The sequence below is a fragment of the Pyrus communis genome, chromosome 6, assembly GCF_041283825.1.
Source record: "Pyrus communis isolate YQ-2024b chromosome 6, ASM4128382v1, whole genome shotgun sequence".
In the NCBI taxonomy this organism is placed as follows: Eukaryota; Viridiplantae; Streptophyta; class Magnoliopsida; order Rosales; family Rosaceae; genus Pyrus; species Pyrus communis.
Window position 1 is genome coordinate 12,203,888 of NC_142570.1, and position 16,005 is coordinate 12,219,892.

General features: G+C 39.2%; 1 protein-coding gene across 1 annotated transcript; it reads right to left on the minus strand.

The window, feature by feature from the left end:
* Window positions 1–236: 236 nt before the first annotated feature.
* LOC137711672 (protein DETOXIFICATION 49) lies at window positions 237–2,293 on the minus strand. Its single transcript, XM_068450934.2, has one exon. It carries the CDS (start codon window positions 2,009–2,011, stop codon window positions 482–484), a length of 1,530 nt encoding a protein of 509 aa, XP_068307035.2. The 5' UTR covers window positions 2,012–2,293; the 3' UTR covers window positions 237–481.
* Between the last annotated feature and the right edge of the window lie 13,712 nt (window positions 2,294–16,005).

Below are 16,005 nucleotides of genomic sequence, written 5' to 3' on the forward strand. Positions count from 1 at the left end.
ATTTGGCAGACAAAAATAATGAAAGAAAAAGCTAGTGTGAAAATGGCATAGCACAAACGAGAGGTTGGGGGTATGAAGTTGGCAGTCATATGGTAACGGATCCGTACCCACTTATGTTAAAAATTAGAACCCAAAACTTAAAATTCCTGAAACATTTAAGTTCATAAAAGACAAACAAATCGTCACAAGATAAGAAACAAAAACAACATTGATCTTTTTCATAAAAGACAAACAAATCCCACTAAACCCATCTGACCACATAATTAAACAATTATGAACAAAAGCATGTTACTTCCGAATCTGTCAAAAGAAGAAACATTGGCTCTACAAAATATCCCTTCATAAAAAATTCTCAATGCCATTTACTATAGAATTGGTTTTCTTTTTGAAGAAAGAAACAAAATTGCCTCAAAACTCCCAAAGCAGTACTACTATGTTTCTCAACAGAAAACTCACATCAACAATCGGTCAATGATTACAGTCATACCAGTGATAATTTGTTGCATTCTTGTGTGTTTGGTGATGGACTCAAAGACTCACTAGCTTCATCAATATCTTGAAAATCATCATCGCCATCAATGGTGAAAGTTCCTGTGAGCTCCTTGGCTCTCTGGCCTTGAAGATCCCAATTGGTTCTAAACAAAACAATTAACATGGTCAAAACACATGAGCCTTGGGCTGCCAGAAGACCAAGCCAAAGTCCTCTAAAATCAAACCCTGCATAAAAACTCAACCACACAGCAACAGGCATTCCCACAAGATAAAAGCAACCTAAGTTTATGTTTGCTCCCAATTTAGGCCTAGCAGTTCCCCTCAAAACACCACAACCTGTTGTTTGTGGGCAATTTCCGAGCTCGCATAGGCCGATAATTGGCAACACCATTGATGTCAATGCAATGATCTCCGACTCTTGGGTGAACATGCTGGCCCAAATGTTCCTCACAGTCACGGCAAACAACAATGCTGAAAATCCCAATATGAAGCTATAAGATAGGCCTACGATTGTTGCAAGTCTTGCTCTTTCTGGGCGGTTAGCACCAAGCTCATTTCCCACCCTTGTTGACACACCAAAGCTTAAAGAAGATGGGAAAATGTATATCAAAGCTGTGGTTTGGATCAGAATTCCCATTGAAGCAACTGTTGCTTGAGGGTTAAGCAACAAACCACATAGCAAAATCATGATCTCATACCACCACCATTCTAAACAAACCGAGATACAACTTGGAATGGCCAAATTCATTAGATTCTTCCACCCTTTGAAGCACTCTTTGGAAAAACCACCCCAAGTTTTCTTGTACACACCCGAGATTGCAATGTAAGCAATCAATGACCCTACGAGGTTGACATTAGTCCAAACCCCGCTTAGCGCCACGCCTTTGATCCCGAGATTGAGAACATGAACAAGAAGGTAATTGACGGGAATGTGAAGAAGAATAGCCAAAGCTGCACAGAATGTGAGAGGCACGGTTATGGATTGAGTTCGGAGATAAATTCGCAAGGGGTGCAAAAGGCTTTGAGCAATGAGGTCAGGAAGAGAGTACAGAATGTAAGAATAAGCCTCAGTTGCAATCTCATCTTGTTGGCCACAAGAAAGCAAAATTCTTTTCATGTTTAACCACAGAAACGCAATTGGGATTGAAGTTAAGAAAAGAAGAATGACTGTTCTCTGCAGGGTTTGGCCTAAAAGTTTGAATCTTTTGGCCCCGTAAGCTTGGCCACAAATGGGTTCCATCCCCATGGCAAGGCCAGAGAGAACAGAATAACCTGTGATGTTGGCAAAGCCTATAGCAAGCGAGCCACCCGCCAATGAAAGCTCGCCGAGGCGGCCTAGGAAGAGCATGGAGATCATTGAGCGAGAGTAGAGTAATAGACCTGTCAATACCATTGGGAAAGCTATGTTGGCTATGCATTTGGCTTCGATGAGAGCCAGAGAGAGGTGGGTTTTATGGTGATTTTGGTTGTATTGCTCAAGTTTTGGGCTTTCTGGGATCAAGGGAGCTAATTTGTCCATTGTTTGAGAGGGAGAGATTGCTGAATTGGGTATGTGCGGAAGGATGTATGGGATTTAAAGGGGATGTTTAGAGAGGTTTATTGGAATGAAAAGAAAACAAAAACTCAGGACTTTCGGACGGCCATCGTGGAAAAGAAAAAAAAATGAAAAAGAAATAGAGAAAAACTTTGGAGCTTATTATACAGAGCAAGTTCCAACTGAAATTCTTGGGAGTTTCAAGCGTCTTTTTATGACCAAAGCTTGACGACAATGTTGGGGCGTCTGCAGGCTCAACAGGGATACTATTCAGTTGCAAATTCCAAATGGACCAAAAGAAGTGAATGTGATGACCTCAATTAAGGGTCAATTTTTGTCTACCTTATTACTACGAGTCAAACTTACTATTAACGTTTTTTCGTACTCAATTTATTAAGAGGCATGAAGAACGTTTCCAGTTCAGGTTACTTTTGGTCAAGACAAAGTTTAGGTTGTGTTGTGATACAAATTATAACACGTGTGTAATTATTTACCAATAGTAAATTGTATTTTTTTTTTTTTTGGGAAATAGACAAAAGTAACTTTTTATCTTAATTTTGGGATAGAAATAGGACAAACCAGCCATGCATACCATGCACAAAACCGTAATTACTAAAATATCCACATATAAATTATAAAAACCCTTAGCTCATGGTATCATTTTTTGTCATTTGGAAGAGAGGCATGCCAAGAGAGCCACTGAGCTCTGGGTTGAGCTCGGATTTCGAAGAAAGGGAAGTCGAGAGTGAAGCTTTTAAGTGAGGGTTTCTTGCTCGTGCTCCATCACAGTAGAACACACTAGTGGCAATCTTCTTGGAGATTAAACTCAATAACCAAGTTTTGACCAGTCTGTTGCAGCATTTCCATTTCTGCAATTCATCAACGTTTACTTCACTTGGTTTCTTGATTGATCCATCAACAAAACCATATTTGTTTTTGACTGTCAAGGCCATAGTCATAGAATGACTCCATGTGTTATAATTATCCTCAATCAGGAGTCGTGATACAAGTACCAACCCATGCTGATCTGAATGATGAAGATACAGTGGGTGATTGGGACCGTCAAATTTGGATGCCATGCTCAATTGAGTTGGCTTCTTTGAGTTGTCATTGTCGTCTCCCATGGTGACGGCTAGGGTTTCTCTAGGTTACCAAGATCGTTGCTCTTGTACCATATAGGAAAAATATTTGGTGAAATTGATTTCTGTATCTTCTATTACATCTTTATACAGGATAGGATCAATTAAGATCCTAGACTATCTCTTATAATTAGGACACATATCCTCTCCGGATTTAAGCCTAGGGATCAATAGATCCGGGCCATTGAAATTTGATCCAACAATTACAATTATTATAACTTTTAGGGAGGCCCCCTGTTTGTAGCCGTTGGATCTGATTTCAATGACCCGGATCTATTGATCCCTAGGCTCAAATCCGGAGAGGATCTGTGTCCCTATAATTATGTTTGCTATACATACAGAAAAGAAAGGAAACTAATGTCAATCAATTACAATATTCCTCAGCTTATTTCTAGGAACTATCTTCAACATTTTCATCGGGTTAACTACTTTTTGCCTAAGGAATTGTGTTTTCATCGTTCAAGGGTTCAAGTGACACATTTTGCCTGACTAATCTTGCCTGACTAATCTTGCCTGACGAACCTCCGTTGGCTAAAGGGTTCCTAGAGGAAATTAGTGTTTAGCCAATAGATGTTATCCGTCTAGCGTGATTTTTTTTTTTTTTTGGTAGTGAATGTTGCCCATCAAGAGTTGTTGTTAGTATATAAACTACATAGTGGGACTGTGGGTCGTTACGTTCATTATTTTTCAAAATATATTTTAATAAAAAAATATTATCCAAAATAAATAAATTAAAAAAAAAATAAAAAAATAAAAAAGAGTCAATTGCCACACGCGTACGCATGCATGAGTGGCAAGAGACTAGTTTTTATAAATCGTAGCCTAACTTAATGAGAATGTTAGTTGTTAGATTAAATAAAATTAGAAATGGGATATTAATTACTAGGTATAGTTAATTTTTTGGAATGTTTTATTCACACTTTATATTTTGTTGACTAGACCCCACATGCTTGATACACTCATTTTCCTTCGAATGAGTTGACATCCCTGACAAGATTTCATCGAGGCCCAAATATATGTATGCTATCTTCTCTTTGTGCTTATTTATTTGCTATTAATGAATAAAAATTTATCTTAATAAACACCACATGCTTTCAAATGCTACTTCTCACACTGCACACTCTTTACAAACACCTCACATTGTCCACTTAAATCTCACATCAATACAAACTCTTCCTTTGTTTCAGAAAAAATAAAAAATCGTGTGCTCAACATCTCTCTCGACTCCTTGTTTTTCCCAGGAACTTGGGAGAATTGGGGATGCCTATAATCACGGTTGCCAATGCACGGCACGACAACGGTAACCTGTGTCCAGGGTCGGCCCTAGCCTAGTCCGGTCCTAGCGGCCGTTTGGAGCCCAAAAAAATTGGGGGACCTAAATTATTAGGATGATATATTCATATATATTTTTATAAGTGAATAAATTTATAAAATTTTGTTAAACGACCAAGAAGTTCAACTAGAATTGATGCTTTTTGTTGTTTAAAATTAACAAGGGTGATATGGGTTCAAAACCGTTTATTTACTTTACAATTTTTATGAATTTCTTTTTAGAATCTTATAAATTTATAAAATTTGATAGAATGATTGAGAAGTTTAGTTAGAAGGGGTGGTTTATATTGTTTAGAATTAACAAGGAGGTCGTAGGTTCAAAACCCTATCTACATTTATTTACTTTACAATTTTTACGAATTTCTTTTCGCAAGTATAAATTTATAAAATTTGGTAAATAGTCAAGAAGTTAATCAAAAGTGGGGTTGTATATTGTTTAAAATTAACGAGGAGGTCCTTGGTTCAAAACCCTATGTGCATTTATTTACTTTGCAATTTTTACGAATTTCTTTTCATAAGTATAAATTTATAAAATTTGGTAAATAGTCAAGAAGTTAATCAAAAGTGGTGGTTTATGAAGTTTAAAGTTAACGAGGATGTCTCGAGTTTGAAATACCATGTGTTTTTTTTTTTTACTTTTCAATTAACGAGTGGTCCTAAGTTTGCAATGTTATGTGCATTTTTATTGTTTCAAATTTTTACAACTTTATGTTTGGTTGTAAATTTATTTTTAGTTACTAATGAGTGGTCCTTAAGTAATAGTTCTGACACACCCCAATCCGGAATGTCTATTAGGACTCCGAATCGAGCTGTGCAGGCTGACATTTGGAAGGTGAAGAAGCCATAAAGTATAGTGATGTGGAAAATGTGAACAAATTTTAACCTAATAATGTCTAAAGACAAGAGTGCGCTGTAAGCGGGAATGAACCCATTTCATACGCGACGTCAGAGCATAAGTAAAGTATAGTAGTGTAGGTAAAGATCATACCCTCAGAGGTAGCCACCTATACTGAGATTCGCCAAGAATCCTCGTCGATACAAACTTTCAGCAGCTAAAACCTGGAGGGGCGCAAAAACAAAAAGCGTGGGTGGGCAAAAAAAAAGCTTTTGAAAACGCATTTCTCTTTCTAAACATATTAACCCCTCACCGTAAAACCCGTATAATTTTCCCAGAAAATAGCAATGTATACGTATTTAAAAATCTTGTTCAAAGACAGTGTAAATCAAAGTATATGCCATGCCAAATATCTCAGCGGTAAATATGTAAGTTAGGTGTTATAAATCAATGTAAAAATAATATGTCAGCCAGGGTCACCTAATGTGACCTGTACGCTCTAAACCTGCACACGAGTCATAAACACCGAATGTGGTCTGTATGACAGGCTGGGTGTAAATAAGTACGTTCAAGTGCTACGATCATGTGAAGGCTATGCGACGAATCGCAGGTTACCTACGAGTCGAAACCACGTAATATGGTATGTACAATAGGCTGGCACCTAACTTGGATCCAAGGTGAGCATATGGTGTGGAAGGTGAACAATCACGTGAAGGCTAGGCCCTGGCCTCGGGCAGAGCACTAACACCTAGGTGCAGGACAATGAGCTTTACGTGCATCAACTCATAACCAACTACATGCAACCATACCATCAATATGTACTCACCTGAACTTACCTAGGCCTTCGCAGCATCATGCAATATTATGCAAAGCTATACTAATGCATATGCTAAAACGTAAAGCAAATATGACTTGGCATTTTAAACGAAATTCCATTTAAAACAGTTTCTGGGAAAAGTATATATATATAGAAAACCAAAAACTCACTCACCTGGAGATCCGCGCTACACTCCTTAGCACAAATATCGAGATGTCTTGAATGATCAGTGCCTAGAACAATTATCAAACTACATCTCAGAATTGTTATCGATAGAATACATAATTTACATAAAACACATCACTTTGTAAATCGATCCGGAAAGTCTGCATCACGGATTTCTGATTCGTTACTTCCAAAGGCCCACATTATACTTCTAGAACAACATCCTAAAGTTTCATTACGATCCAATGGTTGGATCTTCACCAATTGCTAAAACCAAGTGGTGGTTAATGTTTTATTTTACAAACATACAAATCCAATTCGGGAAGATCCGTACGTCGGATTCTCGATCTGTAAGTTCCTATGGTCTCCTAATATTACATACTATAATATATTAAAGTTTGGTGACGAACCAACGGCATACAATTATCAAAACTGAACTCAAGGCATCTAATCCATCGTAAAAATGGCATCGACGGCCTCCTGGCCACATGCCGCCGCACGCCGTCGGTGGCGGTCGGCTACCCCGACTCGTCGGAAAATTCAACTATTTCTTAAAAATCTCAAACTTCACAGAAATGAAGATCTCAGTGAGTGGAGCAACTTTCCTACCTGTGACTAAGGTCAATTTTGCCGGTAAAAGCCTCAATTTCTCTAAAACCCGTCGGAACCCTAGAATTTTGGTGTTATTGATTCATCCTCAAATCAACTCTGACGCTCCAAGCATTGATTGGGCTTTAATCCTGAACTCTTGAGGAGTGTTTTGGTGGTGGTAATTGAAGGAAAACGTTTCAAGATTAGTGGATCTCGGGAAATGGCTTCTGCGGCACCCACGGGTATTTCTTCGTGAATCTCAGCCAATCCGTGTCGATTCTAGCTAGAAATGGATGTTGGGGGTGTGGTGATGAGGTTTGGTGGTGGTGAATGGGTGAAAATTGCTTCAAAATTGGATGAGTAACGTCGGAAAATTCCACCGGTTCGAAACCGGGTTGTCATGGGTGTACGAGTCGAATTGGTTGGGTGCTCTGCACCTCCCTCATTTCCCCTCCTTTCTTTCTTCTCTAATTGGTCACCCTCTCATCTCTCATTTTCTGATTACTCTAGTTCCTCCCTCCTTTCTCTCCTTTATACACTATCTCTATCGCCCATCCTTTCTGTCTTTAAATCTGGGCCACACATGTGGCTTTCCAGATTAAGCTAAAAAAATATGGAGATTTCTAGAAATAATTAATTTACTAAAATGCCCCCGACTTTAAACGTTAATATCTCCTTCATTATAACTCCAAATTGCGTTCTATTTGCGCCCACGCGTTCGTAGCGACGATTCCTACGAGAATACACCAAGAAAAAAAAAACCTTGCATGACGTGACAAGACAGTCAACAAAAGTCAATGTCTTTGCCTCGAAGGGCATTTTCGTAAATTCACATTTAAAAATTATAAAAATCATAATTTTTAGGGACAGGTCGTTACAGTTCAATCATCAACAATTACATCATATGGTTTACAAAATTTGGTTTAAAAACTTGGCTTAATTTGGTGCTCATTCATTGCTTTTACATTTGCCTTCAAGGAATTAATGTATATATGTCTTTACAAATACTAGGTTTAATTTGGCGCTCATTCATTGCTTTTACATATCAATTAAAGACTCGAAAATATGATTATTTTTTGAGTCATTTTGGATCCGGTCCCAAGTCAACCTAATTGTTAAAATGAAACCTTATTTGTTTAAATAATATTGGTAGAAATTATTAAAAAAGATACAAATTATAAATAGAAATATATGAAAAAAATACTAAAAAGATATATTTGGAAATGATTAATACGTTTTCATTTTTAAATAGACATATGATGACTTGTACTAATTTTAATATTCAAATAATGACATGAAGATTAGTCAAGGGACCTTGATGAAAAATGAAAAAGAAGGTTTTAATTAATAAGAAAGAAAAATGAGGAATGGGAACTGTAACATCCCACATCGCCCAGGGGAGTGATCCTTAAATGTATATTCTCATCCTTACCTAGCACGAGGCCTTTTGGGAGCTCACTGGTTTCGGGTTTCGTAGGAACTCCGAAGTTAAGCGAGAAGGGGGCTAAAGCAATCCCATGATGGGTGACCCACTGGGAAGTTGCTCGTGAGTTCCCAAAAACAAAACCGTGAGGGAATGGTAAGCCCAAAGCGGACAATATCGTGCTACGGTAGTGGAGTCGGGCCCGGGAAGTGGTTCTGCCCCGGGTCGGGATGTGACAATTTGGTATCAGAGCCAATCCCTGGCCGGAAATGTGCCGACGAGGACGTCGGCCCCCTAAGGGGGGTGGATTGTAACATCCCACATCGCCCAGGGGAGTGATCCTTAAATGTATATTCCCATCCTTACCTAGCACGAGGCCTTTTTGGAGCTCACTGGCTTCGGGTTTCGTAGGAACTCCGAAGTTAAGCGAGAAGGGGGCTAGAGCAATCCCATGATGGGTGACCCACTGGGAAGTTGCTCGTGAGTTCCCAAAAACAAAACCGTGAGGGAATGGTAAGCCTAAAGCGGACAATATCGTGCTACGGTAGTGGAGTCGGGCCCGGGAAGTGGTTCCGCCCCGGGCCGGGATGTGACAGGAACTTAATTTTAGTCCCATATTGACAAGGTTAGTAAATAAGAAAAAACATCTCCTGATTTACATAAAACACATTAAAATTTTAGATAGAAGTAAACAAAATTATCATCTATTTACCTGTAAGCCCGGGGTTTTTTGGTTCCCTTCTCTCAAGACAAAATAAATTAGTTTTACCATGTTTATAAATTATTGAGTTTGAGGTGCTTGTATAAGAATAATTTTATTAAAGTCTTATGGGTGAAAACATATAATTTTATATAAAGTTAGGGCACATTTTCCCTAACCTAAAAAAAAAAATTTAGGACCGGCCCTACCTGCCTCAAATGTCATCTGCCTGTCAAAGCAAAGGAATGTTGAGAGTTGTCAAATGGGACTTTAGAGGAGTCCGGATCCTCTTTGTGAGGATTCTGGGGATCTATGAATCGTGTCGGTTCATTGTGCATCGTGCAATCAGAAATCATTTTAAATATTTTTATTTAAAAATAAACATAAACAGTTCTTGACAAAAACTGACCGCACGATGTACGATGAACGGACACGATTTACGGATTCTCACCAAAAAGATCCAGAGAAGATCCAAGAAGATCCTGTTGAACTGTAGAGGACCTTTGGATCAGCATAGTTGAGTGCAACTCAACATTGTGGGTGTCGTAGAGTTTATATGTGTCCCGCAGGAATTAGTGGTTTTGGATAAGGAAAACTTAAGAGCGTGTCTTTTTTATATTTTCTTCATTATAAGAAACTTGGTAGTTCATCTGATTTTCGGATGCCGATTAGGATGAACATAGGTGTCTGGACTTCATATGCTTGTCTCGTATGTTGTGACATTGTTTCAAAGTTCGTTTGTTTGATTATCGCGACCCATATTAGTGCTCTTTCAAATGATAATAAAATGAAAGGGGAACTAAAAGTTAGATTTCATGTTTCATTCGTCAAAAATAACATTTATTTTTTAAAGTGTTTGTGCTTTTAGTGGTTAGAGTTTTGTTATATAACAGAGAATGAGAGTGAGTTTGAGAGCTTGAAGAAAAAAACAAAATTTAGGATGATTTGGGTTGTATTCAGAAAATATACATTAAAAAGAAAAACTTATGAAGTGTAAATAGTAATTTCATATTAGGGTATAAAAATAATCTAATGATATATTTTTATGTGGAGTATATTCAACAATATGTGGGGTGCTTTTAAAAAGACCTTAATTTTTTTATATACAAAAATATATTTACATCAAAGGGTTGGAGAAATAAATTGGTTTCGAACTCTCCATCCACGAAATATGAACTTAAGACCTCTTACTTACAGTGAAGAGATCATAGTATTAAGTGGCTACTAAGTAGTTTTTTATTTTTATTTTATTTTACACATACGATATTATCTCCACTATGGAGTGAGAGAGTTGGTTAAGCCTCACATTGGGATAACCATAATAATTTGGTTCAAATTCGCATTTAGCGATAATCGAACCTAAGACCTCTCACTTACAAGTAAAGAGAAATACCACTAGACCATAATATTAAGTGGCAGCTACTAGGTAGTTAACTAAGAGAAAATGATATAATGAAAGCTTGGTAAAATATATATTTTTTTTTAGTAGTTTACACTTACCATCTACTTATATCATCTATCTAATAGAAGAAGTAGGGGCCACCAATACATGTAGATCCTATCTTTGTTAAAGAGATGATACAAATTGCATTTTGTTTTGTATGGGGTTCAACGTCTAGGCTACATAAGGTAAATTTGTTTGAGGTTCAATGGTAAGCTTCTCAAGGTAAATCGACATTTGTATACAATGGGTTTAGCCACACTGATTAGGAGCAATGTTCTTTATTATTTGCACTCAAATTCAATATTTTTTCGCTTTATTTTATAAGAATTTAGTGCAATTATCATGAGTTTGTGTTGAACAAAAAAGGTAAACTCCGATATTTGTCTTTGGAAGCATTCGCCGTATGAGTACAATACGTATTTTTCTTTGATTCCTAACTTCAGTAATTTTCTTTTTTCACCCAATGATGTGTCTATAAAGTTGTTTTGGATTATGTATAAAATAATCAGGATTAAGTACTTAAAGCCCCCTAATTTTTTAGTGCCATTTTAAATAGGTCTCAATTCTTTTTTTTAACTTTTCAAACACCCAATCTATTAAAACCAACACATCCATAAGCTGTTAAAAATCTGTTAAATTTACTCAGGGTTATTTTTTTTTTTTTCCAAAATCAATAGAAGGTAATGGAAGCATAGTCTCCACCAACTAACGGTCACCACCAGTCCCATTGTGCCATCATCTCCAAACTCAATGCAAAACCACCAACTCCATACTACAACTCAAGCAACCTCAAGAAGAATGTCATGGAGGTTGATGAAATGGTATGTGTGGATGCAAATTTCCGTCTTCTTCTTCTTAGACAAAATTGCACGTACAAAACAAATAACACCTTAGGTCAAGGCCAAGAGCCTTACGCGCCCACGATGAATTGGGGGGGGTCTTTGGCCGAAGAATCTCCGATGCCAAAGTTAGAATTTTGAGGGAAAAGTGTTTGGAGAAGGTAGAAAATTTTACAAGAGAATTGGACCTGAGTTTTGGAGAAAATGAGGTGGATTTATAGGGGTATGGCCAGCCCATTTGGGAGGATGAGGACTTGCCACTTGGATGGTTTTTTGGGTGTGATAATTAATTGAGTAATAAATCAATTAATTAACTAATTAATATAATTTGAAAGGAATGATTTGGGGGTTACCTTGTGGAAAAGATTTGATGAGGATGGATGAAATAGGTTTTGAATAATTACCTATTTTGAGAACTTTTGACCTTGATCAAGTCATGATTGTCCACTGCTCACGCGTAGGAGTTCCGGTATTCCTCAAAGGTAATTTTGTCCTTTTAACCCTATAATCCACGTGTGGCCTCCATATTTTTCTCAATTATTTTTTGCTCCACAAATGCCCCCACATCACAGGAAATGGCAGCAGGTGTAGAGATCTTCTTGCTTTAGGAAATGTAGGATTGTTTCCTATTTTGACGTAGATTCCCTTCTAAAGTCTATTTAAGTCTACCTTAAGTAGATGATTAAATCAACTTTAGAGAGTAATTTATTCTACCCTACAAGAGAGAGAAAGCTAGATCATATTTGTTCCTCCTCCCCTAGCAATCTTCTACACTTGCCCGTAGAAAAGACTGTTTTTCGTTGCTTTCTTCGTCTTCTCCGCACCACACCGAGGTAAGAAAAATTTAATTTTCCTTGTCTTCTTCTTGGATAGTGTTGTGGCGGGGTAGCTGTCGCGGTGGTGTGACATGTTGGCTGGCAGGGGCCAGGAGTCGATTCGACATGGGCTGAGGAGGTGTTGTGGTAGAGATCACTGCTTGGGCTGCTCGACTTGGCTAGAGCAAAAGGCAACTTGTGCAGCTGGGGTATAATTATGATGGAGAAAATGCCAATTCAAATTGAATGAATTCAAAAGTATGTTCATATTGGAATTAGAAATTCTTTCGTTTTCATCCATTAAATAATATTGAAATACTTGAGAAGTCTGTTTTAAATTTGCGAATTGCAAATATTTAGTTAACGAAATTTGATTATGACTTATTAAATGGTAAAATGAATAAAAATTATCAATTTGAGAAGCTGTTCCGAAAGGGCAGCGGATTGAGGCGTTGGGGCGCAGTGCTAGACGAGCCGCATGGCTCATGTCTTTTGGGTTATTGGACCTGACGCGAGCCAGGCCGGCGATTGAGAGAAATGAGGAGGTCGCGAGCCTCACGGGCTGCTAGAATGCTGGGTATGCAGGCCTCCTGCCTACTGGTTTGAGATAAAAAATGAGGCAAAAATCAGTATGGATTGAGCTCCTCTACTGAGTACTGTGAATAGCGTTGGTTGCTTAGTCATCTTCAACAGGAGAAAGGTAAGCTGCTCCTGAGAGTAAGGTAAAGAGGATCAAGGAAAATGCATTAGCTTGTCTAATCGCTGTCATGGAGCCTACTATGAATGAAGGTGGAAATAAGAGATCTTCCCCGCTTGCTTAAGAGATACCGATTAAGAAAAAACTGAAGATTTCCTTTGCTGCTCGTGAGGGTTCGCCTGCTACTGAGAGGCTTGTGATTGACATGACTTATTCCAATAGGAAGAAAAATGAGGCTACTAAATTTGAGCCTGTGGCGCCTGCTATGTCGAGAATGGCTAGTACGATTGCTAATAGGATTGCTTAGTGTAGAGGTCCTGTCATGCCCCCAATGCCGAAGTCTGTACTAAGACGTCCGTTGGGAGCTAAGTCTGGTTCACCTTTGGAGAGACTTGCTATTATGAAAAGCGATAAGGTGGACTCTGTTACTAAAGTGGTGCCAAGGCTCACTCCTTTTACTGTTGAGATTGATTCGCCTACTAGAAAGGAGGAGACTGCTTGAGTGGGCAGCTATGAGAAATCCATTAAGCCTGCTTCTGGGAAGGCTACTGAGATCTGTGCACTTTGAAACCAGATCTGCTTGAAGACATGGATGTTTGTGCCAAGTTTGTCTATGGCGTTAGAGGGGTTGTTTGTCCAAGTTCCTTTGCAAAGTATACGACTGAGTATAGAAAGACTGCCATATTTGCCATGATGCAGAAGATGGCTATTCTGGCAGCCAAGTCTATGCTCCTTGACCAAAAGGATACCAGGTTGCTAAGGAGGTGGCAAAGTTTGTGGTAGCCGAAGCTTATTCTTCTCAAATTCAAGATCTTGAGCGTGCCGTTTCTAAGCTTCGTTCCGCTACTTATGCAAATGATGAAGTGTTGATTGCTACTTATAACTAAGTGATCCACTTCAAGAAGGTCATTAATAGGTTTGAACCCCAAGTGTTAGAACTCCAAGGTGCGTTAAAGATCAACAAAAGTTTGAAGAAATAAGTGGATGAGCTACAATGCGTTCGTGTTGTCTGCCCAAGGAGAACGAGCAACTGAAGGGTGAAAAGGCTGGGCTCGAGGCTTCGCTTGTTTAGAGTCATGTTGATTTCTACAAGCTTGGTTATGTAGATCATCTCTTTAGTAGGCCGTCTGACTTCGAGTTTGCTGGAAAGACTTCGAAACCTTCTTTATTTCTTCGGAAAACTTGCTTGCCTTTACTTTTGAGGCTTCCATTGGTGAAGTAGTCGAAGAAGTTGGTACCTTGGTTGGGGCAGTTGAGGATGAAAAGCTGAATGGTGCCGCTGCTAAGGGTGACGAGGCTGTTGAAGGTGTGGCGACTGAGTAGTTGTGGAACGTCCAAGCTGCTGAGGAGTAGTCTTTTATGCAGTTTTTAGGATTTTCTTTGTTTTTCTTGTTGCTTTTTCTTTTCTTGAACTCCTTCGGTCTTTGCTAGTCATTTATAAATTTTGCTAGAAAATTTAATAAACTTGCTTCCTTCACTTTTCACCATCTTCGCTTCTTTTGTTCATGCCCTAACCTTTAGACTTTATAGACTAGTGGAAGACGTGCTACTTTTCTATAAGCAGACAGGCTGCGTTGCCTATGCAGCTGCAGGTATTGGTGTAGAACTTTGCAAAGGTGTTAGCCATAGGGTTGGCAACCGGATGCCTTTCTTACAGAAGCAGACAAGTCCGCGTTACCACTAGGCTGTTAACCTTGGCTTACTCCAATTCTGTAGGTTGCGTAGCAAGTATCACAACACTTTAGCACTCGGCAGCGGATAAAGCTTATTGACTACGTAGCATGTTTAACCTTCACAAGAATGTGCTGTTATATAAGTCTAGTGCAGCTTTACAGATCAAAGGGCAAGCCGTAGGCAGTCTTTCGAAAATCGTAGGCTACCTTAGTGCACTCGGTAGTAGCTTTAGGGTTCCAGGGCAACCATCCATAGGGTGTACTGCGTAATGTGCCTCCTCCTTCTTGGAGGCCCGGTTTCCCACGGATTAAGTCAAAAGACCCAAAATCCTTCAATTAGCTAAGCCTTGAAAAAGACCATTGTGGCTACTTCTAGGAATCCCGATGCAAGCCATTGTGCACCTAGTTATACCACAGCATCCCGGCTCATTCACATCTAGATATTCGGAGTGTAAGTTTATCCTTCTAAGCTTGTGGCCATTTCCTTATTGTTCTGCTCAATGCTTGGCAGTAGAGTGCTGATACTTGGCACGATGACATTTGGGAAGAATGATTGTTTCTGAACAAATGCCAAAGAGAAAGGAGTATCACCGGTGGCTCGTCATTTGGTCGTGCGATATGCCCATAGACATCCAGGGAGTTCGTCTGGTCATTTTCCTTTCTTGTTGGAGAGGGATTTCTTGAGGCATGTGAGAATCGTCTTGTTGGATGTTTTGGCATGCCCATTTCCTTAAGGATATCTCGGTGTGGACATGTGCTGCTTAATGCCATACTTTTGGAATAATCTCGCCAAATCTTTTCCCACAAATTACGGGCTATTGTTGGTGATGATGGATTGGGGATGCCAAATTGGTAAATAATATTCCTCCATATGAAGCGTTCTATGTCTGCTTGAGTCGTGGTTGTCATGGGCTCTGCTTATACCCATTTGGTGAAGTAATCGGTCGCCACGATCATCATGTCTTTGCCTCCAGTAGCGGGTGTCATTGGCCCTACTAAGTCAATTGCCCACTGCATGAACGGCCAAGGACTTATCTGTGGGTGTAGCTTGTTGGCAGCAATGCTGATACCGGCTTGTAGCGTTGGCATCAGTCTCATTTTTGCACTAACTCCTTAGTGTCTTGATGCATGGTAGGCCAGTAGCAGCTTGCGTTAAGAGCCGTCTGTGCTAAAGATTGGCCTGTGGAGTGATTTCTACAAATGCCTTCGTGGATTGAGCTTAGAACCTTTAGGTCATCTGGAGGTGCTAGGCAGCAGAGATGTGGTCTAGTATAGGATCTTCAGGCAAGAATGTCGTTCCATATGTAGTAGCGTGCTGCCTTTATTGGAGCTTTCTAGACTTCAACCTTTCCATGGCAAGTATGCCATTGACCAGGTAGTCTATAATAGAACTTTCCCAGTTTGGAGTTGTACTAACCTGTGACAATTTGGCTGCCGGCTCTACCTCTATGCTTGGCTTGTCTAGATATTCCACCGAGATAGAACGTTTGAGTTGGTGGTTGAGGGCGA

Bases quoted from the DNA above. Each gene is read 5' to 3' on its own strand.
- LOC137711672 (XM_068450934.2), bottom strand. From the start codon at position 2,011: ATGGACAAATTAGCTCCCTTGATCCCAGAAAGCCCAAAACTTGAGCAA.